This window comes from Cricetulus griseus, chromosome 8 (assembly GCF_003668045.3).
Source record: "Cricetulus griseus strain 17A/GY chromosome 8, alternate assembly CriGri-PICRH-1.0, whole genome shotgun sequence".
Classification (NCBI taxonomy): Eukaryota; Metazoa; Chordata; class Mammalia; order Rodentia; family Cricetidae; genus Cricetulus; species Cricetulus griseus.
Genome location: NC_048601.1, coordinates 7751981 through 7776212, shown reverse-complemented (window position 1 = coordinate 7776212; position 24232 = coordinate 7751981). Strand labels below are relative to the sequence as shown.

At 38.5% G+C, this 24232-nt stretch overlaps 1 protein-coding gene across 1 annotated transcript in view; it reads left to right on the top strand.

Annotated features, from left to right (window-relative positions):
* Positions 1-24232, top strand: part of Pde3a (phosphodiesterase 3A) — a 264258-nt gene that overhangs the window by 137636 nt on the left and 102390 nt on the right. Inside the window, exon 2 of the mRNA XM_027430188.2 lies at positions 20858-20908. Within this exon, the coding sequence (XP_027285989.1) occupies positions 20858-20908 (51 nt within the window). The remainder of the gene's footprint in view (positions 1-20857; positions 20909-24232) is intronic.

Below are 24232 nucleotides of genomic sequence, written 5' to 3'. Positions count from 1 at the left end.
CCCCTATAATGAGAATGATGACTACCTTAAATGCCATCCTAGAGCCTTCATCCAGTAGATGATGGAAGCAGAAGCAGACACCCAGAGCTAAACACTGAGCCAAACTCCTGGAATCCAGTTGTAGAGAGGGAGGAGTGACAAACAAAGGGGTCAAGACCATGCTGGGGAAACCCACAGAAACAGCTGACCTGAGCAAGTGGGAACTCATGGACCTCAGTCTGACAGCTGGGGAATCAACATAGGACCAAACCATGCTTCCTGACAGTGGGTGTCAGCTAGGGGGACTGGGCAGTCTATGGGGCCTCTGGTAGTGGAACCAGAATGTATCCTTAGTACACAAACTGACTTCAGGAGCCCATTCCCCATGGAGGGATACTTTTTTAGCCTAGATACATGGGGGAGGGCCTAGGTCCTGCCCCAGTGACTTGATAGATGTTGGTGATCCCTCTTGGAAGGCCTCACCCTCCCTGGGGAGGGGATGGAGGATGGGATGGGGGTTTGGTGAGGAACATGGAAGGAGGGGAGGGACAGGGAACTGGGATTGATATATAAAATAAGATTGTTTCAAATTTAAATAAAATTTGTAAAAAAATTGATTATTCCATAATAGTTTTTTTTTTTTTTTTTTTTTTTTTTTTTTTGGTTTTTCGAGACAGGGTTTCTCTGTGGCTTTGGACCCTATCCTGGCACTTGCTCTGGAGACCAGGCTGGCCTCGAACTCACAGAGATCTGCCTGCCTCTGCCTCCCGAGTGCCAGGATTAATGGTGTGCACCATAATAGATTTTTATTAAGAATTGGTACCATGGAAAAAGACGTCATTAAAAATGTTATCCTTTCAAATTAATCTTTATTGTCAAATTAGGAGAAATGTGCAAGGCTCACTAGATCAACATTTTAAACCTGGAGCAGGGATCCATCATGTCCAGCCTAAGGCTTTCTTACATGCACGTGTTAATTGTGTTGCTGAGGCAGGGTTCACAGTCCAGAAAGTACCGTGTTTGGAAACCCTTCCTGCAATCTAAGTTTTGATTGTTTTATGAAACCTTGTAGTAAGTCAGAGTTGGTTTCCTGAGAATGAAAGAGAATTGCTGTCTGTTTTGGATTTCTGTGAAGAAAAACACTCTTTCTTATGACAATATAGAGTCTGTTTCTTTGGTATTTTACCCCAAAGCAAGGTGCTTTGATCCCCAGGCCAACAAGACTCTCTTAATCCCTAAACCATTCTCCTTTTAGCTTCAACCAATTAGATCTCTGTCTGTCTGTCTGTCTGTCTGTCTGTCTGTCTGTCTCTCCCTCTCTTCCTTTCCCCCTTTCTCTCTCTTTCTCTTCATATATGTTTTTTTTTTCTGTTAAGTTTCTAAACTCAGCAAGCTGAGTTCAATGTGGTCAAAGCAACTGTATCTTAAGTGCATAAATGTCTCATATGACTCTGAGATGTTTATGTTTATAAGATGTTAGAAGCAATCATTTCAACATGATTTTTATTTGATGTAAAGAGAATGCTCTTTAAATTGAAGACAGATATTTTTGTGCTGACCTTATTAAGTTTGCCAAGTATATAGTTAATACTTAAAAAGTCATTTTACATTAAGCAGATTTCTTCTTGTAATCACCACATCAGATAATAAAGCATTTTTTCCCCTGTAATTTGACATCATTACTTCATAGGAAGGAATAAGAAGCCAAGTCAGCTGTGAGTCAGTGGCGCACGCCTTTAATCCCAGCACTTGGGAGGCAGAGGCAGGTGGATCTCTGAGTTTGAGGCCAGCCTGGTCTCTAGATTGAGTGCCAGGATAGGCTCCAAAGCTAAACAGAGAAACCCTGTCTCGAAAAACAAAAACAAAAACAAACAAAAAAGAAGCTAAGTCAAAGAAGTCAGATGAGTTTCTGAAAATTGCTAACTTGGTACAACCAAGACTTAAATCTCATGAAGAAGTTCCCTTGTGTGTGTGTGTGTGTATGTATATGTGTATGGGTGTGTGAGAGAGTTGAAGGTGTGTGTGATTGTTTATGAGTGTATGTTAATTAATTGACCTCTGGATGATGTAATATCATTAGGGAATTTTAATGTCAATGAAGAAACTGGGTTATTATATGATGAAACTATTACTTTGGCAAGGATTTTCCATCTAAAGTAACTGTGAAGTTAATTGAACACTCAAAGAGACTCCAATCTCAGAGTCCTTATTTTAAGGTGTAAACCCTGATTGACTCACAAACTGTTACTAAAACTTCATTTTCATTAAAAAATATGAAGTATATAATGAGTTGAATTTTTAAACATACCTTTTGTGCTGTGTTCAAGTATGGAAGATGCTTCCTGTAGTTTTCAAATGAGGAGATTTTCATCTTTAATTTTCTATTTTGGCTCTACACTCTGCAATCAGCAACACAAAAAGCAAATACACCTTAGGGAATCCATTAATTACTTCATTTACTAACATATTCTGGGGATGGAAAAAAAGTACTTATGCAGAGTCATCTTTGCTAAAACCCATGGAAAGAGCTCTGAGAGCAAGGAATGAAAAGCCTGGAAGGTCTGTGAGGAAATGTATGACGATGCAGACACCCTCACCTGTGGACGTCGTGCTTCGTATGTACTGTTATTGGGTAGATTGCATGAGTACTTGACGGGTTAACATGAAGCTACTTTGAGTTACCATCAGCATCAGCATGTATGAAGAGTTGGCAGTCATGTTTTGCCTATAAGAAGGTTTGGACAGTGTCTCTCATTTAGAAACAAACACCAAGAGCTGATTACAGCACACATGGCAACCATATGGCCAGCATTCATTGTGAATCCTGACAATGATGATGTAAGAGAAACATTTTTCTTGAACTGGCCTGTATTCCTTTCGTTTCTATAGAAACTGATGAAACTCAGCCTATAATGATATATGAAGGGCCCCATGTTATGCTAAGGAAACTTGTAGATATAGGAATTATGGGTACAGGTCATGGGAAGAGTGGGTACTTGCAAGCAAACAATAGTTATGACAAACAATAGATTAGACTCAAGTACAACTGTTTTCATGAGATCATTTCTCTTTTTTAATTTATATGTCTATGTCTATATGTGTCATATGCATGCTGGTACCCATGGGAAGTAGGTCTGTTATGATAAATCTTTCTGCCAAAAGCTGCCGAGCCCCACCACTATGTGTGCCCCACGCCAGCTGCCCGCCTGAGTTAGGGCCCTTAGAAACATGTATTAGGTACAGTGCTGCTTGGCCAATGACTAGGATTCTCATCTGTTAGCTCCGTCTTAATTATCATAAATCTATATATTTTGTAAGACTTATCTTATTGGATGCCTTATTGGTGTCCCTTCTTGCCGGTGGATCACATCCTACCGCTGGAGGAGGCGAAGGGGAAAGAGGGACACTTCCTGTTTCTCTTCACTCAAATATGAGTCTCCTTGCTATGTCACTTCTGGCCTGGATCACCACTTCTCTACTACATTTCTCAGAATCCTCTTTGACTCCTAGTCCTGTCTAACTTGCTGTTTCATTGTCCAAACAGAACTTTATTTAACAATCAATAAGATAAACATACATAGTACATTCCCCATCATCTCCTCTTTTCTGTCTAAATAAAAAGAAAGATAACTCATCTTTTATAATAACTGAAGAAAACTATAACCATAACTATCTGTCTTTAACTCTACCAAAGACCACAGAAGGAAAATATATAAACTCTAGAATTGACAGAGACATCTCACTACCTGGACAGTCACCCAAAGTTCCTCTGTAATGTTGTGGATTTTTTTTTTTAGATTTTATTTATTTATTTATTATGTATACAACATTCTGCTTCCATGTATATCTGCACATTAGAAGAGGGCACCAGATCTCATAAGGGATGGTTGTGAGCCACCATGTGGGTGCTGGGAATTGAACTCAGGACCTCTGGAAGAGCAGTTGGTGCTCTTAACCTCTGAGCCATCTCTTGAGCCTCTCTTTCAGGGGACCATGTATGTCTCTCTTACAGTCCTCGCTGTTTACTAGCTTCTCTGGTAGTGTGGATTGTAGGCTGGTAATCCTTTACTCTATGTCTAAAATCCACATATGAGTGAGTACATACCATGTTTGTGTTTTTGTGACTGGGTTACCTCACTCAGAATGGAAGAAACTCCTCTCTTTCTAAATGGTTCACTGATGTGCTTTTCTCATTTGAATCTGGTGTTTTATTCTTCAAGTCACTCTACATACAGTTCCTATGTATAAGGTTCTCTTCATATAAATAAAAGTGTGTGTGCACACGCATGCATTCATGCTTGTGTGTGCAGGTGCCCATGAAGGCCAGAAAAGGGCATCAGATCTCTTCAACCTGTAGTTCCAGGCAGTTATGAACTGTCTGATGTGTGTGTTGGAAACTAAGCTGTAGTCCTGTGTAAGCACAGTGCTCTTACCTACTGAGCCATCTCTCCAGCTTATTTCCACTTTAAAACTGTGCTTTAAATGGACTGTACACCTCTGTCTCATTGAGAAATAGATGTTCTAAGAGCTATCACATAGTACTGTAATTCTGAGCTACAAGTTTGTTTCCCAATATGAGTAGAAATTCTGCTAAGGTAAAGACTCATGTTGATTTACTTTTGTCTCTCTAATGCCACTTGAATCTAGCTGGTGGCAATCACTGGCTACTTAATGAGTTAATGGATGGAAAGTTCTGCAGTAAGAGTCCCATCATCAAAGAATGCCTGCCCTTGACTTTTTCTAAAATCTGTTATGCTTTCAACTCCTCTTTTTCTGGCTTTCTCCGGTGTGTCAGGTGATGTGAGCTACCTCTGATGGGCAGGAGTGGTCCAAACATCAGAGCATTTCCATTAAGTCCCCTTGAAAGGATGTGCGCCGTGGGATGCAGGCTTTCATTTTCTCATCTGAATTCACGGCAGTGCTTTCAGTCCAATATCTGGATGGGAGAGGCCCTCTTGCTACTCTGTGTGATTAAAAGTAGAAATCTAGATGCTTGGCAGCAAATCCAGACCTTCAGACGTACTTTCCTGATCCCGAGATCCAAACTGTATTTGAAACTTAAATGACCTCTTTAAGGGAGACAGGGAAAGACCCCGCCCCCTCCCACCCTTTGAAGTGTGAATATTGTCTCCTTCAGTGTATTAGAGTTTGATTTTTCTTTTATTAGTTGCACCTGTTGACTCAGTGCCAATCCCCTGAAGAAATGATAACTTGCTCATGATCATGAATGTTGAGCACCTTACTTAAATCATTGGCCATGAAATGATAAGAAGTATTTCCTTGTAGGCATCTGAAGAGGAAAATAGTGAAGTTATTTTTTTAAATTCAGTGTTTAGCAAGTATTTTCTAAGCCATTTCTGCCACCAATGTTCTTTCTACAGGAACTATTGTCATACAAACCATCTTTCCAAATCACAAAACATGCAGCTATAATCTTTACTTAAAGTGTCTTGCATTTTTTTCTTACCTTAAAATATATCCTGCAGTCTTAAAAATCATATAGAGGTTCTGTTAATATTGACTGCTTTGCTAAAAATTTGTCCTTATCCATGGGCAAAGGTGCATACCTTAAAACTCCAGTTAGCCATAAAAGCCTTGTATTTAGGTCCAAAGTCACCATCACCCTTCTCTCTCAGTGAAGAACTCCGTGTCCTCACATGTGTGACTTAACAGCACCTATTCATTCTTGAGTGGAGCAACAGAAAGCAAAAAGTATTAGCACTTAAAGAGTAGATCTTGCTGTGTCCATCTGTCTCAAAGACTTTTGGTGTATGCTGCCTCGGGAAGAACTTTGTGTGGTGTGGTTCCCTCACAGTTGAAGGGATGGCAATGATACTGCTCAATGGATTTGAACATCCATTTTTTTAAATAATGTATTAAAGAATCAGTCACTAACATGCTTGTCATGCAAGAATGAGAACCGAGATTCATTCCCAGAAGCAACATTAAATAAAAGTTAATGTAGCTTTACAGAATTGTTAGCATACATCTTCATGGTTTTTTGTTTGTCAATTTGACACAAAGTTAGACTTCTGAAAGGGGAATCTTAATTGAGAAAGCACATCCATCCAATTGGCCTGTAGTCAAGTCTGTATGGATTTTTTTTAAATTGCTGATTTAGGTAGTAGGGCAGTGCCACCACTGGGCTGGTGGTCCTAGGTTATATAAGAAAGCAGACTGAGCAAACCATGAGGAGCAAGTCACTGAGCAGTGTCCTATATGGTTCAGCTTTGGTTCCTGCCTTGAGTGTTTTCCTTGACTCCCCTCAGTGATGTAATATGATCTGAGATCTGCAAGCTGAAATAAACCCTCTCCTGTACAAGTTGCTTTGGGTCTTGGTGGCTACCATAGAATAGAAAACTCTTAATTAAGACATTTACAAAAGGTTCATATATTGGTTAAAAGATTATGTGAAATATGGGTAGGAGGTTATTAAAATAAGTGTTAACTGTACACATTAAAGCTGAACGTAAAACTGAAGTGTTTGGAGAGAGGCTTTGCTCATGGGGAAAAGAAAGATAAAAGCTACTGTGCAGACCACAGTTTAAGAGAACAAAGCCATATAAAGGTTGATACTTCATCTCTTTGTGGAGAATTCCTCCAGCCAACTCAAAACTAAATGCAATGTGAGTACTTAACATAACCCTTTGACTTGGCAAGCAGAACAAATATAAGCGGAAGAATCCCCAAAGCCTTCCAGAGAAGCTAGTGAGAAAAATACAGATCCTTGTATACAGACATCTCACTTCTATTAGAAGTAAGATGTCCAGGGATGGTAAGATTGCTCAATGGGCAGCAGTGCCTAATGGCCTGAATTTGATCCCTGGGATCCACATGGTGGGAACAGGGAACAGACTCCCTTAAGCTGTTCTTTCACTTCAGCATGTATGCTATGGCATGACCATGCTCATAATGTTTGAACACACACACACACACACACACACACACACACACACACACACACACACACACACACACTATCAGTATAAAAATAAATAAGGCATGCTAATATATACAGCTAAAGTATCTTAATATCTTACACACAAAGAAGTTAATTATGAGATTGGATTAATGATATTACTTTTACAGAGATTGTGACTTTGGTCCTAGCTCACAGAGCACATGGTTCACAACCACCTGTAACTCCAGCTTCAGGGCATCTAAAGCCACCTTCTGGCTTCCACAGGCTCAAGAACATGCAGACACAAGCATACAAATAATTGTAAATAAATCTTTTTAAAGGTTAATTAAAATGTTCTATTCCCCCAATGTTTCAATTGTACTACTCAAATTTAAGCTGGGATGAATTTAATGTTTGGCCTTAAAGAGATTTTTAGTATCAGATGTGTGGGGTATAGAAATAATGCTGAAACGCTGGGCGGTGGTGCGCACGCCTTTAATCCCAGCACTCTGGAGGCAGAGGTAGGTGGATCACTGTGAGTTTGAGACCAGCCTGGTCTACAAGAGCTAGTTCCAGGACAGCCTCCAAAGCCACAGGGAAACCCTGTCTCAAAAAACCAAAAAAAAAAAAGAAAAGAAAAGAAAAGAAAAGAAATAATGCTGAAATAATACCCTGCCCCCCAAAAATCCCATCTAAAGCATGTAATACAATAGCTTTTGGCATTTTCATGGAGCTAAAAACATCATCCCTGAATCTAACCATTTTTCTTCACTCCAAGTAAAAGCCCATGTGTTCTGGCTTTCCCACCTCGTCGCCATCTGTTTCCCTACCACCTCAAGCCAACAACTCATTGACTGACCATACAGATTTTCTTATTCTGCACCTTTCCTAAAACAGGAGTTATTGTCAGGTTTTCTGATTGACATCTTTCATTTAGCACAAGACTTTGAACTTTTATTCATGCTGTTGTTAGTGTGTGTCTTTACTTCACTCATTTTAGCTGCCAAGTTATATTCAGTGTGGATTTTTGTTCATTCATTGATTAGTTGATGGACTTAGAATTATTTTTATATTTGGGTTCTTCTGAATAATGTTTGTCCTGGATATTATTGTTCAGGCTTTTATGATAAATTGTCATTTTTCTTGGGTATATCCTTATGGATGACGTTGCTACTCCATATGCAAACTCCATTTTCCACATTTTGAGAAGCTATCGAATGGATTCCCAAAGTGGCTGGACTCATTTGCATTCCTGGTAGCAAACAGCGGGTGCTCTTCTTCTTCCACATCTAACCAACACTGAAAACTTTCTGTGTGCTCATTTACAAAGTAGCTCTCTGCTTGAGGGTTTGAAGTGGTATTTCACTGTGGTTTTTGACTTGCCCTTCCCACACTGCTCCTGGCCAAGCACACATTTGTGTGATTGTTGGGTTTTTGTCATCTCTGGGGAGATGCCACTTCCATATTTTTTTTGTTTTTACCTGTTTTCCAATTGAAGTGTTTCCTGTTGTTGAAGTGCTAAGGTTCTGTATTCTCTTTACAACTATTCCTATTATAAGACCTCTGCTACATTTATGATTTATTAACATTTTCCTATTTCTTGTGCTTTCGTTCTTGGGGCTATTTAACATTTAACTTCAAAAGGGGATGGCATATTGCTCTGATAGTCAAATTATAAGGGAAATTCTCAATTGTCAGGATCTATCTAGAAGTTCTTATATCTGTGATAGTCTCTGAAATCCTTCTTTTTCTATTAAAGCTGTAAAGTTTTTATAATAAAATTTTCACTTTCATCATTTCTCTGTGTCCTGCATTAGAGAAGCTGATTAATGGTAAATGAATTTTGTTTCTAAGGTATAAGGTATTATAAAATGTTACTTTATATTTTCCATCTGAGAAATCATGATGTTAAAGGTCATGTCACATTCTGTACTAAAAATAATATGGTTAACACAAAATTCCAAAATTATTTCTTCCTAGAATAACTTTAAGACAATGTTCAGTAATGCATGCTTAAAACATTATTTTAATCTGCTCTTCAGGCAGGTTTTCCCTGGTTTGTAACATTATACACAGGTATCCATTTTTAAAGTTGTGATTGCATTAATTTTAAAAAGTTGTAGATTCAGATATGTAATAATAAAACAGATTGAGACACACATATGTCTTCCACACAGATGTAATTCATAGGCTGGAGTTAGCTATGAAGGACACACTTACACCCCCACACACCCACATATCCATCCCCCTACATCCCCCAAACACACACCCGTACCTACACACATACATATACACCCAAAGACACACCCCCCACACACACACCACACATATACACACCATACACATACACACACACAGTGTAAATTGTGCCTCTATTAGACAGTTAGAGTACTGTGCTTTCCTTAAGTTAGTGAAGGTCAGATAATTTTTGTGGGTCTGTTTGTCATCTGTTCCCAAGGCTTTCTTCACTATTAATTTGTTATCTACCATTATTGCTATTGTTTCTTAAAAAAATATGTTTGTGTGTGTCAGACAGGGGTTTTGCATTAACACCTCCATGCCTATGGAGTGCTCACTGGTGACACTTAAGGCTATTGGAACATAAGGTGATAGTTTTGCTGATTGATCACTTTGTGTTGGGGGGGTATCACTGCTTCCTCCTAGAATCCTACATTACTTGAGGGCAGGAAGAAAACAAAGAGAAGAGCAAGACACCAACTAACCAAGAGTTCCCCTGGAAGTATCATCTAGTGACTACTGCTTGTGTGACCTGTGACCTCTTGATCTGTTGGGAAGTTGGGCCAGGAAACCACTTCTAAACTATTCATATCAGCATCAATGAAGCCCCCCTCCTGGGGTGTAGTATGGAAGAATAGATGATACTACTAAGACTGAAGAAATCAGGTGGAAGATTCCTATTTTGAGAAGAGCATCATAAAGCTGTTTGAACTACATTAGAGCTCTCACTTGCATCCAAGAGCCACAATAGGACTTTAACACTAAAGCAGTAAACATGTTATATAGTATACTTTTATATAAATATGAGTGTCCCAAGATGCTTTTTTTGTATCAAGACACTCCTTCTCAGTAGAGCAAAATTTAGGACCTAGTATTTATATAGTAGTATAACTGTGAAAGTTACATAGTAATATTACTTTCAGATTTAACACATTCTCTTGGTGTCTGCCTCTCTGTCTCTCATCTCTGTCTCTCCATGTGTTTGTGTGTGGTGTTTGACTCCCACTGTTCAGTTTTCTCTTTTGGCAATGAATCACTTATCCTCTGTGTGAACCTATGTTGAGTGTCTCAACTTGGGCACACATAACAAACACACTGACTAGATTTCTATTCTGAAACCCATGATTTCGGTGGAAGACAGGCAAGAGCTGGTCCTGAAAGATCTTTTCATGATGCAGCAACTGCAGGAAATAATGTAGTCCTATGTGAGGAATGGCAGGGAAGGTGCAGGTTATACCGAACTTTTGTTTATGCTGAGTACCAAGCCTGGCTCAGGGTAAAGGATCCATGCATTTTGGTTTTAGATGAGGGGGTAGTTAAATGAGTAGATAGATGGCAGGGCAGTATGGAGAGTGTCCCCCCTTAGATGATATTAGAAATGAAACATGAAAAATGAGAGTTTGCCAATAGTGCTAAAATATTAGAATGGTGCCTGGGAAGATGGCTGTGCCACTAATGTGCTTGGCACTCAGTCATGTGGCCCAGAGTCCCGATCCACAAAATCTGCATAAATGCTGGAGTGCATGGTGGCCCATCCATGAATAAAACCAAGAAAAGCAAAGACAGGACCCTAGGAGCAAGCTGACTAGAGAGACTAGCTGTGTTGGTGAGCTCTTGATTTGACTGAGTGATCCTACCGTAGTGAATAAGGTAGAAGAGAACTCAAGTAAGACTCCCAACATCATCTTTAACCCTCCACATACACAGGCATACATGTATGTATGCACACATGTGAACATGCATGCATGGCAAGAACATGCATACACACACACACACACACACACACACACACACACACACACACACTCACTGAGAGAAAGGGGGGAGAAAAACAACTGAAAAGAAATGTCATCCCTTCTACCATGTGGATCCTGCTGATGGAGCTCAGGTTGGTTGGATCGGCAGCAAGCACCTATAGCCACTTAGCCTTCTCACTGGTGCCTACCTCCAAAAGCAACCTTTGCAATTCACAGCTCTGGTAAGAATAAAACCAGGGCTTACTGACAAGAAATTCAACCCCATCACACTTTGCTGTAAAACAGCACTGTGAAGACTCAATTAGACACACTGTACTATGAACACTACCTTACCTAACAGGGCCTGGGTTGTGAAGTTTGTGGACAGTGGCTGGAAATAAGATATCTGCCAATTTAATGAGCTCAGTTTTAAAAGCATTTCCTGATGGTGACTTGCGAATTGGATAAATAGCCCTGGTTTCTCAAAGCTGCCTCTGACCATCTTTCAAAGATGAAAACTTCCTTTGCATACTCAGTTATGAACCACGTTGTCCTAAGGGGTGTTGTGTGTGTGTGTGTGTGTGAGAGAGAGAGAGAGAGAGAGAGAGAGAGAAAGAGAGAGAGAGAGAGAGAGAGAGTTTCTAATGAATTGTTTGAGCATGAACAATTTGCAAAACTGGAGAACAATAATAATGGAATCACTGCTCACCCTGAGCAGGCTTATGAGATCATGAATTTATATTGCAAAATCTTGAAAACTTTGACATCCTCTTATGACAGGACCTTGGGCATTAGCAATACCTGTAAACCAAAGCATCAAGTGACCACTTCCCTTTGACAATTTTTAATAGAAATACAGGTAGTCCATCAAAGAGTCACCCTAATACTACGGGAACCCATAGTCACACTCAGGGTTCATGTTTTAAAGCCACATAAAGGTGAATTCGGCAGCTGTTTCTACTTATAAGGCTTCAAAATGAGTCCAGTGGTGTAAGTCATATGAACTACAATTTTATTTTAAAAGTCATATTGTTTTATTTCTAATTATTTTAAGAGCATTTCTTAACATGAGAGCCTAGAGAATTTCCTCAGATTCAGTTAGTTAGTTAGCCATTCATAACAGCTTGAAAGGAAGTTGTTTCATATATTTTACATAGTTAAAGGTAAGTTATATATTAAAAACTACATTTATGTCATATCTAGTACATTCATATATACATATATACACACACAGATGTAAACATATAAATATAATCAAACACACACACACACACACACACACACACACGATTATAGCCACAGATATAAGCTACTTGACTTACCAATTTTAATACAAGATTCAAAAGAATTCTATGATGTTTATACCAAATTCAACATAAAAAAATTATGAAGAAAGAGGTGATCCAAATTCAAGAACAAATAAATCTTTTTGAGTTAAAAAAATTTTTGGTTCAACTGACACTTTTTCTAGATTTCATTATTTCCCCCTTATTTTCTAACTTTTTCCTAAGTAGAGATCATTTTTATAGATCAGTCTCATGAAATGTTACTGTAGGCTTGACCAAGTTTTAATAATTTTCTGTGGAAAATAGCCTTGAATGAGTTCTCTCATGAGCTATTATGTAAATGGAATCTAAATGTATAACCAAACTGAAAACTGTTATCCTGATCCAGTCTAACTGCAGGTAAATATTTAGAAACAGCAGATGGAGTTCCTCCTTTTTTTGCTACATAATGATCCAAATGGCAGAAATAATACAAGACATGGTGTAATAAACAGTACAGAATTACGATCACACTCAAGAGGTGATCAGTGATTTTAAGTTTCCACTGAACTAAAGTCTATAGACTTAATAAATTACAGCCATAATGCCTTTATGTTTTATTTTCATAGAAACTGTTTTTGCTTCATCTGCCCAGAATTTATGAGGTTTTCTCATGTGCTATTCTAGAATATTTGCACAGAATTGGGAGGAGTGGTTCTTAGATTGTTTGTTTGGTTTACTTTTTTTTTTCAGGTATTTTTGTGTGTGAGTGGCAGTGTGGGAATTGAACCCAAGGCCTTGTGCAACCCTACCACTGAGCTAAACCCGGCAGTTTGTTTGCTTGTGTTTCTAGACCTAGTGCTTGCACTGGAAAATTTATTGTATTTCCAACATCAAATGATACATGTGAAGGTTGGAGCCAGACTTCTGCTTGTTGAGCCAACTTGGAGCTTTGGCCCCAGGTGATCTATCAGAACATTTATTAGGGTTTAAATCCCTTTCTTACTAAGCTATCCCCAGCTTCCATTACCACAGGGGCCAAGTTATATTGATGTAGAGTTTTCCAATTGCCCTATAGAAAATTGGCCTGAATCTGATTTGTGAAGCTAGGTAGAGCTCATGCTTATACATCTGTGCTTCCTAGTACTTCAATTCCTGATGCATGACAAATAGTTTTAATTGTAAAGTCGATCAAATTTTGTAACTGTATATTGGCCTAGTGAAGGGATAAGTTTTTCCCATTCAAGTTTATTTAGAAGTAACTACTTATATCTGAATTATACTCTTCTGAAAGAACTCAAATGTGGTGACAATATGATATGGTCTTTAATCAAGGCAAAAATAACTGATGAGTATATATTTTGTACCAAGATCATGTAACTCATAAGTCAGCATCATTTCTGAGGTGAGGTTTGAACCTGTGACCCTGATGAATTCATGTGGATCATTGCTCCCACTGCTAATTAATGATTCAGAAGGTCTTATAAGGACTGGGAAATTGCCCGCATGTGCAACTATTGTAATGAATGAATGAATGATTTCAGGAATGAATGTGTGGCATTAATGAGCTATACCAAACAAACAGTTGATAGCTTAACGGCCAATATATTCTTTACTATATCCTTAGAGACAATCGAGCAGCTATTGGTATGAAGTATGATCAATTCTAGACGATTAAAATTTCCTCATGTTCCACAGTCTTAAGAAAGATGAAGAATGTGAGGGGAAGGGAATGAATTTGATGAAATAAATCATCTCACTGATATTTGAATAAATCATCTCACTGATATTTGAATGAGTTCCCAAATGGAGGAAGATGAAATCTGGTATCTTTCTTTCTCCTCACCAAAATGCTCCCATGCCAAAGACTCAAGACTTAGCAGGGACTCTGATTATTTATGCTAAAGGCAAAACAAGTAGGAAAAAGAAGCAAAGTGATTCACACCTAGCTGACCTAAATTTTAATCGTTGTTCAATTACTGTGTAATTGCTTCCATCCTGCCTCTTTGAATTCACTTTTATATTCATAAAACAGGGTCACATGGCTCTTTTGATAAAGAAAGAGAATAAGTGATAAGAAAAATGCTCAGAAAAATCACAAAACAGATGGCTGAAAATCTGTTTCTTAGAAAATTGTTCATCGTTCTTTAAGCAGAAAGAACAGTTCTGTCCCGTGTTTAAACTAAATCTGCATCCTTGAAGACGTCTCCAGACTTCAGTAACCAGCGTGGGCTGAAATAGCACTGGTGGAATTTCCTTTTGCAGAAATCAGAAGCTCATTCCATCTTGCTGCCAAGGTTTCCTGACCTATCTTACAGGAAGGAGCTGTTGAGTTGGATATGATGAGGCATTGGTACCTGCACTGAGAATTATCAGTGCACACATGGAAGAAATGTTGTACATAATCCAGGTGTTACTTCACAAATACTCATAAGATTTAGCAGCATGTATGGTTAGCAAGTTGGTCATCATTGTGAAGGCAGAGGCAAAGAAGAATTATTAAAACATTCTGAACTCAAGTATGAGAACTTTATTACACTTAGCCGAGATGGAGAATAACCTAGGGAAGCTTGGGTTTCAAACTCAAACCCATTGAGTTGCTGCATGCAGCCTTCTTCCTCTATGTTCTGGACTTTCTACTGGCTGCCAGGCTGCAATACATAAGAGTCAGGATCAGAGTCTGAGGGTGGATGGAATTAAAGGCCCTGTGTCTATCTGTGAAAAGAAAAGGTTTTCACTAATTTCAGTCTTTCAGTGGACGATATGCAACTTAATAAAAGTGACCTGAGAGAGAAAGACAACCTATGACAGAGTTCAAGCAGAGGGGTTTTTTATTAGGGAAAGGGATCATGAAAATGGGGAAGGGAAGAGGGGAGACTGGCCTGAAGAGACAGGAGCAGCAGCAGGAGAGAGAAGGAAAGAGGGGGAGGGGGAGGAAAGGGAAAGACAGAAAAGCAAGAGAGAGAGGGAAAGGAAAGAGGACAGACAGAGAGAGGGAGAGAGATGTGATTGAGCTAGCTTATATCTGACTTATTCGGATGAAAAGCAAACTTCCATTGTCCCTTGTTTGAAGAGCACAGTATAGAACTGACACCCCACTCTCAACAACAGCAGACAAAGGGAGGAACGTCAAGCATGAAGCAGACAGGGCTGTGCTGGTTTCCATGCTCAGCTGCCTATCTCCTCAGCCAGGAGAGCTTCAGCTTGGCGTTTGTGCAGAGGGAAGCAGCAAGGAGGTCATATTCTCATACAGAATCCTGGAGTTGGAAAACCTATCTACAAAGACATCAAAACGCACGCGCCACATGGATAATATGCCAAGGCTAAATTTGAACTTGCTCATCATCCTGAAACCCCATGACTACAGTACTAAACATGGAGCCGAAGGCCACGCCCACTTCAGCACTTTTCATTTTGAGTCTCTTCTTCCCCTCACTCCCTGCCAGGCTGAGGAACCCACTCAAAGCTCTAAGCTTCTTGTAGCAAGGCAAAATAAAATATGCTGTCCATGGGCGCCAATAAAAGGTGTCTCTCAGTAGAATTAGTGAGAGTCTAGGGCAAGGAGAACTCCCAGTGCCCCAGTCTTTTATAGAGAACTCTCTCTAGGGTTGTCTTTTTGCTGTTGGATTGAAGTAAGCTATCAAAGGTAGACCTATATAACTGCACAAATCTTACTAAGTGGCCCCCCAGGGGCCACTGTTGCCTCAGAGGCACCAACCACTTCTTGCTCCTGCCTCAGGGACCATTCCTCACCTGGGGTATCCTGTCCGATGTGCTGTTCCTCCAGGCCGACAAGATTGCCTGACTTACTTTCTCCAGGTCTCTGCGAGAGGCCATCTTTCCAAGGGGCTTCTCTGGCTTACTTACAGGAAAGTAGCTCTGCGCCCAGCCCCAGCTGTTACCCATCTTTCCTGTGTCCCCATCCTTTGACGATACCATAAACCTCTTCATCGTCATCAGGGCCACGTGGGCTGACTTCTGCTGAGAATGTCTTATTTCTCTCTTCTCTAGATTATGAATGCCAGGGAATAAAAATTACAGTTTTGTGTGTGTGTGTGTGTGTGTGTGTGTGTGTGTGTGTGTGTGTGTGTGTGTGTGGCATTAGCTGTGGCTTCATCACCGCCTTGTGCATCATAGACATATAATAAATATCTGTTTAATGAATAAAAAATTAACCAGTGATTAAAAATGGACCCTGTGGCAACTCTGACTTCCTCCTATGTAAATTACTTCTGTATGCTTTTCAAAAATATGTATTAGTAATTTTCACCATCTGAAAGGAATAGTTTTCTTAAAGCCAGTCAAGGTGACTGGCAAATGTAATCCACTAAGCCTGAGGCTGGAGCATCACAATGACAATGACATTGAATCCAACCTGAGCTGTAGAGTTCTAGCTTAGCCTGGCCTGAAGTAAAACCTGTCCCTTACAAAGGAAAAGATTTCTTTAGAGTGACATAAAATATAATCCTGGTGACTGGATTCTCCATCTTTCTCCTTTGATCATTAAGCCATGCTAGGTATTGAACCTGTGACTTTGCCCGTGCTAGACAAATGCTTTTCAACTAAGTTGTAGCCTAGCCCATTCTAAAACTTTTATTTGGAGATAGGGATCCCACTCAGTTGTTCAGACAGGTGTTCACCTTGCTCGTAGCCCAAACGGGCCTTCAGTTTGCACTTCTGATTAGCTGGCAGTATAGCTCTATACCACAAGTCTCAGCTGATTATTTGTTCTCCATATCTTTTTAAAATATATACTAGGAATAATTACTTCTTTCCCGTAGAGTCGCAGTGCTCTTGAAGCCTTCAGACTTTCATTAACAATTTTCCCAAGATGCCCTGTAAAGGCATTTATTTTCATATAAATAAATAACGGGAGAGAGTAGCATCGTGAAACTCTATCAACATCAGATGAAGAAATATTACCTAGGGAAACATCATGCCAGCTCTTGTCATTTCTCACGGCACTCTTAAAAATATCTGTGCTCAGATAGAGCCTTTGTGTTTCCCGTTGCCTTCCTTGCTACTCCTGTGAACTTCTTGAGTTCTGTGCTTGGCAGTGGTTTTGTTTTCCTTGGACCAGCATCGTGCAACATACTGCTAGCTGAAGGCTGTGATGCAGAAATTTATTATTGAAAATAAGATGGAGAGAAGGGGGAATTTATTCTGTAAGACGAAAATGACTCAGTGTCAAAGGGCTGAGATGTTCTAAATGCTTCATGTGACAAGCTTGTCTCTTTTGAAGAACATGCAGTTTGTCTACAGGAATAAATTTATCTTTGTTTTACTCATCTTGGTTCATGAGAACTGAAAACAGACACAAGGGAATTCCTGCTCCCTCTCTCTCACAATTTCTTCATCCTATGGAAAGATTTTTGCCTGCCATGTGTAGGCTTAACCTTGATGACCTATGTATCCTCAAACCTTCTGGTAAGATACTTATCAAAATGTCACTCCTCCTAGAAGAAATCACAGTGAATAACCAGGGGAAAGTTTTTAATAGATGGTGACAGATTAACAGTTTTCTCTTTCTAAGTTAAGTAGCCATGTATTCTTAACTAGACCATGCCTTTATACCCAGAGCTTATGTATTTTCCAGAGCTCACCTCTTTCTCTTATATTTAACACATCATAAAGCCATGCACCTTCCTCTCTCCAAGGACTGTCTCAAACGGAGTTAATCCTTTCAGATAGTTCTTCCAGAATTGCTGAGGTATCCTGCTGCCGTTCATTATCTCAAAGATTTAGTCCATATGGGATAGATTGGAAGAAGAAAAACGTCCAGTTTCTACTTCTGTTCCTTGTTGTCCTTGGCCCATAAATGTGTTTTTTTTCCTTTCTTTTTTTTAATCTAATTCCCTGGCTACTTTGATTTTTCTGGGAGGTAACACTAAATCTATCAGATTGATCAAAAGAATATCTGACTTTCTTGTTGACAGATAAAAAAAATAGTTTGTACTTCACTCTGAAATCCATTGGCTTTCAAATGTATACATGCTCTATTCCTTAACAGTCGTTTTAGCAATATTTCCACTCACAATCACTAGCCTAGAGAGTGGGCTGCAGAAAATCTTAGCACTTTCTAAAACCTTTTGTCCCTTGGTTCTGTTTTTCAGGAATATTTGCCACTGTTTCTGCAATAAATCCAATCACAGAAAATACTGTAATAAGCCCCATGTACTCAATACTGAAATAATAAATAGTAATTTGAAGTTAAATTACTTTCATTAAAAATAGAATTTAAGGGTTAAAGTCTTCAACCCATGGGGAGAAATGTCTAGTTAATTTTCCTTGATGCCCTCCTTTTTTAAAGACCATTTCTTTATCTCATTTATCATATTCAGATTTGGTTGCTTTTCATTTATATTTTACATATGCTATAGAAACCATGTGTAACTTTCAATGACAATGAAAATAGTAGCAGTAGTCTACATTAACTAATGTTGATAGCACAGTCAGGGGCTGGTGAGATGGCTCAGCAGTTAGGCCCTGTTCTTATAGAGGCTCCGGATCAGGGTCCCAGAACTCACAGGCAGCTGACAACTGTCTGTAACTGATTCTCCAGGGGATCTGACACCCCACACTGGCCCGTGCAGGCCTCTGCGTGCACACGGCATGCATAAGCTAATGAAGGCACACACACACACACACACACACATACACTCTCTCTCTCTCTCTCTCTCTCTCTCTCTCTCTCAAATAAAAATAAATAAATAAATCTCAAGCAAACCACATTCTTAGTCCATACCTTTTAAATATAACAAGTCATATACATATTCATAATAGAACAAAATGGAATTCATTTACACTAATGGCCTCTCATCAGCCTATCATATGGTGCTGAGAAATTGTTGTCTCTGAAAGATAAGGCACTTGGCAAATTATAGAGTTTTATTTTTTTTCTAAAAGAAAAGGCCAAATTGAGACAGTGAGTTTTTAACAGTATTTTTAAAAGCTCTGATTTACAAAGTATTGAGTTGCTATTTTTTTCTGTAGTTCATGAGGGCTCAAATGAGTATGCAATGGAAATAACATCATTGTTGGTCTGAAAACATCAACATATGTAAGGGATCAGTGGCAGAGGAGAGGAGAGATCTCATGATTTTCTTTCTGGTTTGTGAAAAACATTGCCTTCTTGACCTGGTGTCACAGGCAAATAGCCTTTCTTTAATCCATGGAATATAGATTATAATTCCCATTTAGAAAATTAATTGACCTGCGTTTATTGTGGTAGCCATGTGTAGCAGACTTTGCCAAGTTATTCTGACCCCAGTGGCTTGAAGTCATTAGTTGGACAGGTGACAATCATAGGAGTCCAGCCTCCTATAAAGTAATCTCTCCCAAACACGTTACTAAGTCGTTCCACCACCAGCTAGAGCTCACTTTGTCATGTCACCAAATGTTCTGTACATAGCCTTTCACCTTCCTGCTATTAGTACAAGCCAATCCCAAGGCCACAAACAGGCTGACAACTGAAAGGTTTCAAGAATTGCTTTTGATAGTTCTAGAGAATAAGTAATTAAATGGCTCTAATTTAAATATTTATAAGCCACACCAATCATTTGATTGATTGATTTATTAACATTTGTGAGTTCGTCAGTAATTTTAAATTAGAATTAATGAGCATTTACCAGAAAAAAGGCAATGCCCATAAATCAAAAATTTAAAAATTAAAGCATTAAAGAAATATGAACTGTGTGAACATTTAATTTTGCATAATGGTTAGTTGGATAATTTTGCCTAAATCATGTGCTAGCCAAACTATAATTAAATCATTACAATGACTCTGCTGAGTACAGTGGCCAACTATGTCTTGTAAAATGAGTAGCATAAATTACCTTAGTTTATTTTTGGCTTATCATATCACAAGGATTTCTCATTCAAATATTTTTTGCCAAAGATTTCTAAGTCTAATTTTAATTACAGTCTGTATTGTACTCACACTATAACTACTGGCTGATTTGTCTTCTGTTGGATAACAGATTTTAACATGTTGTTACTGGAGTTTTATATTTTGATTTACTTAAAGTAATATGCTTTTCTAAGACTTTTTTATTTCTGTTTTCCGTGTATGATTTTTTTTTTCTGCATGTATGTCTGTGCACCACGTGTATGCCTGGTATCATTGGATGTCCGTCAGATCCACTGGATTTAGAGTTTAGGACAAGTTGGTTATGAGCTACCACATAGGAGCTAGAACTGAACCTGGGTCCCCTTTACGAGCAGCAAGTGCTCTCAACGAATGAGCCATCTCTCCAGTCTTAAAGGGATAGGAGATATTAAGAACAGTGGATTTGCATAATTATATATACATGCATACTTGAAAATTACTAAAAAAAAAAAAAACTTGGTCGTCTGCTTCCTCTTGCTGACAGCATATCACACAGCCCTGTTGCGTGACTTACAGTGTTTATTTCCCTGAGTAACCACAGGCTTACTGACATGAAAGTGAAGCTTTGTACAATGTGACATGTGTTTAGAATTTCCCCGGCAAAGAATAGTAAAGCCACACATAGCAGATCCTTCCTACCAGAAATATTCAGATACCTTTATTACCAGTATCTTTGAAATGCTAGCTATCAAGACAAATTCGTGTTAATTTACTCATGGTATCTGTTCAATCCTGTTCCTATTAGAACACAGATTTCAGCAGCTTAATTATTCTCTAGAAGCAAGAAGAAAGGTATTGGTGACGTAACATACGCATTTAATTTACCATAGTTACCCTCTTGTCTTCACAGCTTCTGGGTCATTCAGAATGGGACCACAAAAGAGGGCCACGAGGATCCCAGGTAAATGTCCTCTCCTTCAATTTTCCACCTTCTGTTTCTTAATGATTTGAAGAATGAGGATTGTGTGAAATTCAAGAAATAATAATCAGCAGGCAGAGGAAGAGGCGAAATAATCATGCCATTTGTTTTTATTTAAGTTAGCTGTAATTAAAGTCTGGGTTTCAAGACCCACAGGCAGATGTCAGTCTTTTCCTCCGGAGACCTTCCTGGTTTCCCAGATTGCTCCGTGTTTATGTGAATGTGAACTTTGTATTCATCTCGACTCTGCAGAATGCATTTTGATCAACGGCCCACTCTCTTGATTTCATTCACTTCCTTTGATAATTTTCCATGTATTTTCTTTCTCCCCTCCTCTATCTTCCTGTTTCTGGTTAAAAATTCTGAAATATAATCAGGAGTAAACTCTGAACTAATTAGAAGATTTTTGTCTCTGAATTAATTGTCCTTGTCTAAGGAAAAAGAAAGATGAAAGGGCCTATTATTTTTGAAAAGAAACAAATTCTAGACCTTTCTATATTACCAGACTGTTTTCATTGTCTCATTTTATGTCTTAGGCAAAGAGAAAAGCTTCCATGACGCATTTATGCTTTTTAATGACCTAATTAGACAATGTGGATATGTTTTTCTTCCATAATTACATTGCCTGACAGAATAAAGGCTGTGTTTCACACTCAGAATATTCTTTCTCCTCCAAGTATATTTTGTAAAGATGTAGAAAATGTATTTTTCTTATAACAGCCTCTATTAACCTGACTGTAAACATGACCAAAATAAAAAGTAGAAATTCTTAACTCTGGATTCGTGTTTCTGAATGTACGGTGCAGTATATGTATGTTCTTTGTCAAATGCAGGCTGCTCCTGACTGTATTTCAGGTAGATATATGTGTATGGGTCACCCCTGTGTGTGTGTGTGTGTGTGTGTGTGTGTGTGTGTGTGTGTGTGTGTGTGTAACTGTTCACATAGGACACAGGGAAAATGAAGTCAAGTCAATGGATGGTTTCACTTCTGCTCTTAGAAGCTATGAATTTTTTTTTTTTACTTCAACCAATGTTTATTTAATACTTTTTAAAAATAAACTTTTATTAAATGAAATATTTCTATTGACAATATTTAGGTAAAATATCTTATTGTGTATATAGTTTTAATAGCAGTATTATAGTGAAAAATTTAGATAATAATGTGAATCTATTTTCATAGAAGCTGTGATCCTTTTTCGATGCCAGTTGGGTGAATAACTAATATAAACATTCTCATTTGAATCGGGATTATCCAAAAGACTGTGTCTTCTGCTTTTTTCTCTTCTTCCATTTTCTCTGGTACTTCTCTCACTGTTCACATCTATAATATCTTAAGCCATAATTTCCTTCAAAATTCCTGTGGATAATGAATTGTTTAGATTAACAGAATAAGTGCTTTGCATCTTTATGATTTTAAACCAAAATAAAAAGAAACAGCACATGACTGCGATATGGCTCAATAATTAAGAGAAATAACCAGTCTTGCAAAGACCTGAATTTAATTCCTAATATCTCCATTGGGTGAGTCAAAAATGCCCGTAACTCCAGCTCCAAGGAATCTGATGTCTCTGGGCTCCAGGGTCTCTCACAAATATAAAAATGCACACATCCACATGATTACATATTTAAAAGACTTATTAAAATAGTTAATAAGTAAACAGCACAAAGTAAGTGTTTCTGATTATTACTGCCCAAATGCTTGATGTTCGAAATAGGCAAGTAGCTCGTTGAAGACATGTACTGCCAAAAGAATATAGTAAAATTTCTACATATATTTTAAAAAATATGTTTCTGTCTATGGTCCATTTTACTATAATTTATATTAAGGCTGAGCTTGGTTATACTCTCATATAAATTATAAAAAATAAACTCCTGATAGCATGTTGCCATAATTTTGAAGAATAAAAGAAAATTCAGAGTCAAATTGTATTCTAGGTATTTTATACAAAGCTTAGATTTATATGCATAAAAGTGATTTCATAAATTTCATAAAAGTTGGATGGCATTAGAAAGCCTTCCTAGTTATGAAAAATGAAAGGAATTAGCCTGTTCTCCAGGGAATTGCATCATGTACAACAAGGGCTTTTTGTGCCTTTCAGCCCACGGAGTAACTCTTCTCAATGTAGGATACAAGCATCCCACTTTGATTCTTCAGTTAATGATGAACAATCCATCCTTCGGAAATTCCAGAAAGATAAATGAAGCACCACGTGTAACACCTCAGAACTAATTCAAATTGCTTACTACATTGCTACACATAAAATTACCGAAAACATTGGGTAGAGCATTAATCCCTTCTTCTCTTACTGTCTTTTAAAAAGCGTATAACATTCTCAGACAGTTTGACTTTTCAAAGGTAATCCCAAGCAACCTTTATCTGAATGCATACCCTTTAATAGTTTACTAACATTCAAAACCCTTGGTGAAATCTCATCTCAGTTTGGCTTAATTTAGAATGGTTTGCAAGCACTAACTCTTAAGTGAATACATGACGGTCATGACTTAAAACAGAGAAAATGTGGGGTGTGGAGAGATGGCTCAGTGGCTAAGAGAATGTAGTGTTCTTGCAGAGGATACATTCCTAGCATCTGTGTCAGGTGGCTAACAACCTGAATCTGAAACCGCTGGTCTTGTAGGACCTGATATAAATGTGCACACCCCACCCTCACAGACTCATAATCATACGCATGACTTAAAATAATAAAAAGCAATAGGACAATTTTTCTATTTGTAGTTCCCAGATAAGGCCTTGGATAGAAAGAAAGCCCAGTGAATAAGCAAAATGTAATGGGATTTGGTAGTTCTTTCTGTCTAGTGGAATTAGCACTACTTAATTAACTGGTACCAGCAGGACTGGCAGAGCTTTAGATGTTAGGCAAGCCTTCAGAAGTGCACAGAGTGAACAATGATTGAAAGTATTTCAGTAACAGTATAAACTGGTACGTGTCTGGGTGTACTTGAGTTTCCTTTGTAGCATCTCTTTAAAACCTGTTGGGTAAGTATGTTACAGGAAGCCCTGATGTGAATGCCACACAATATTTGTGCAATGAGTGCTGTCACAGGAATTACTCTAAAGGGCTGAGGCAGAGAATGGCATATGATGTTGATGAGATTGTACAGAGATGTAAGGAAGGCCAAGAGTTTGAACACTGAGAGAGCCCATGCTGTAAACAGAGACCTTCAAAGGGAAAATGGCAACGTCAGTGTGAGTGCCGGCAAGTGAAGAGCCAGGATGGTAATTCCAGAAGGAACCCTCATAGGAATACTTAAGGGACCATTTGAGCTGCACCGGCTCCAGGAGAGAGC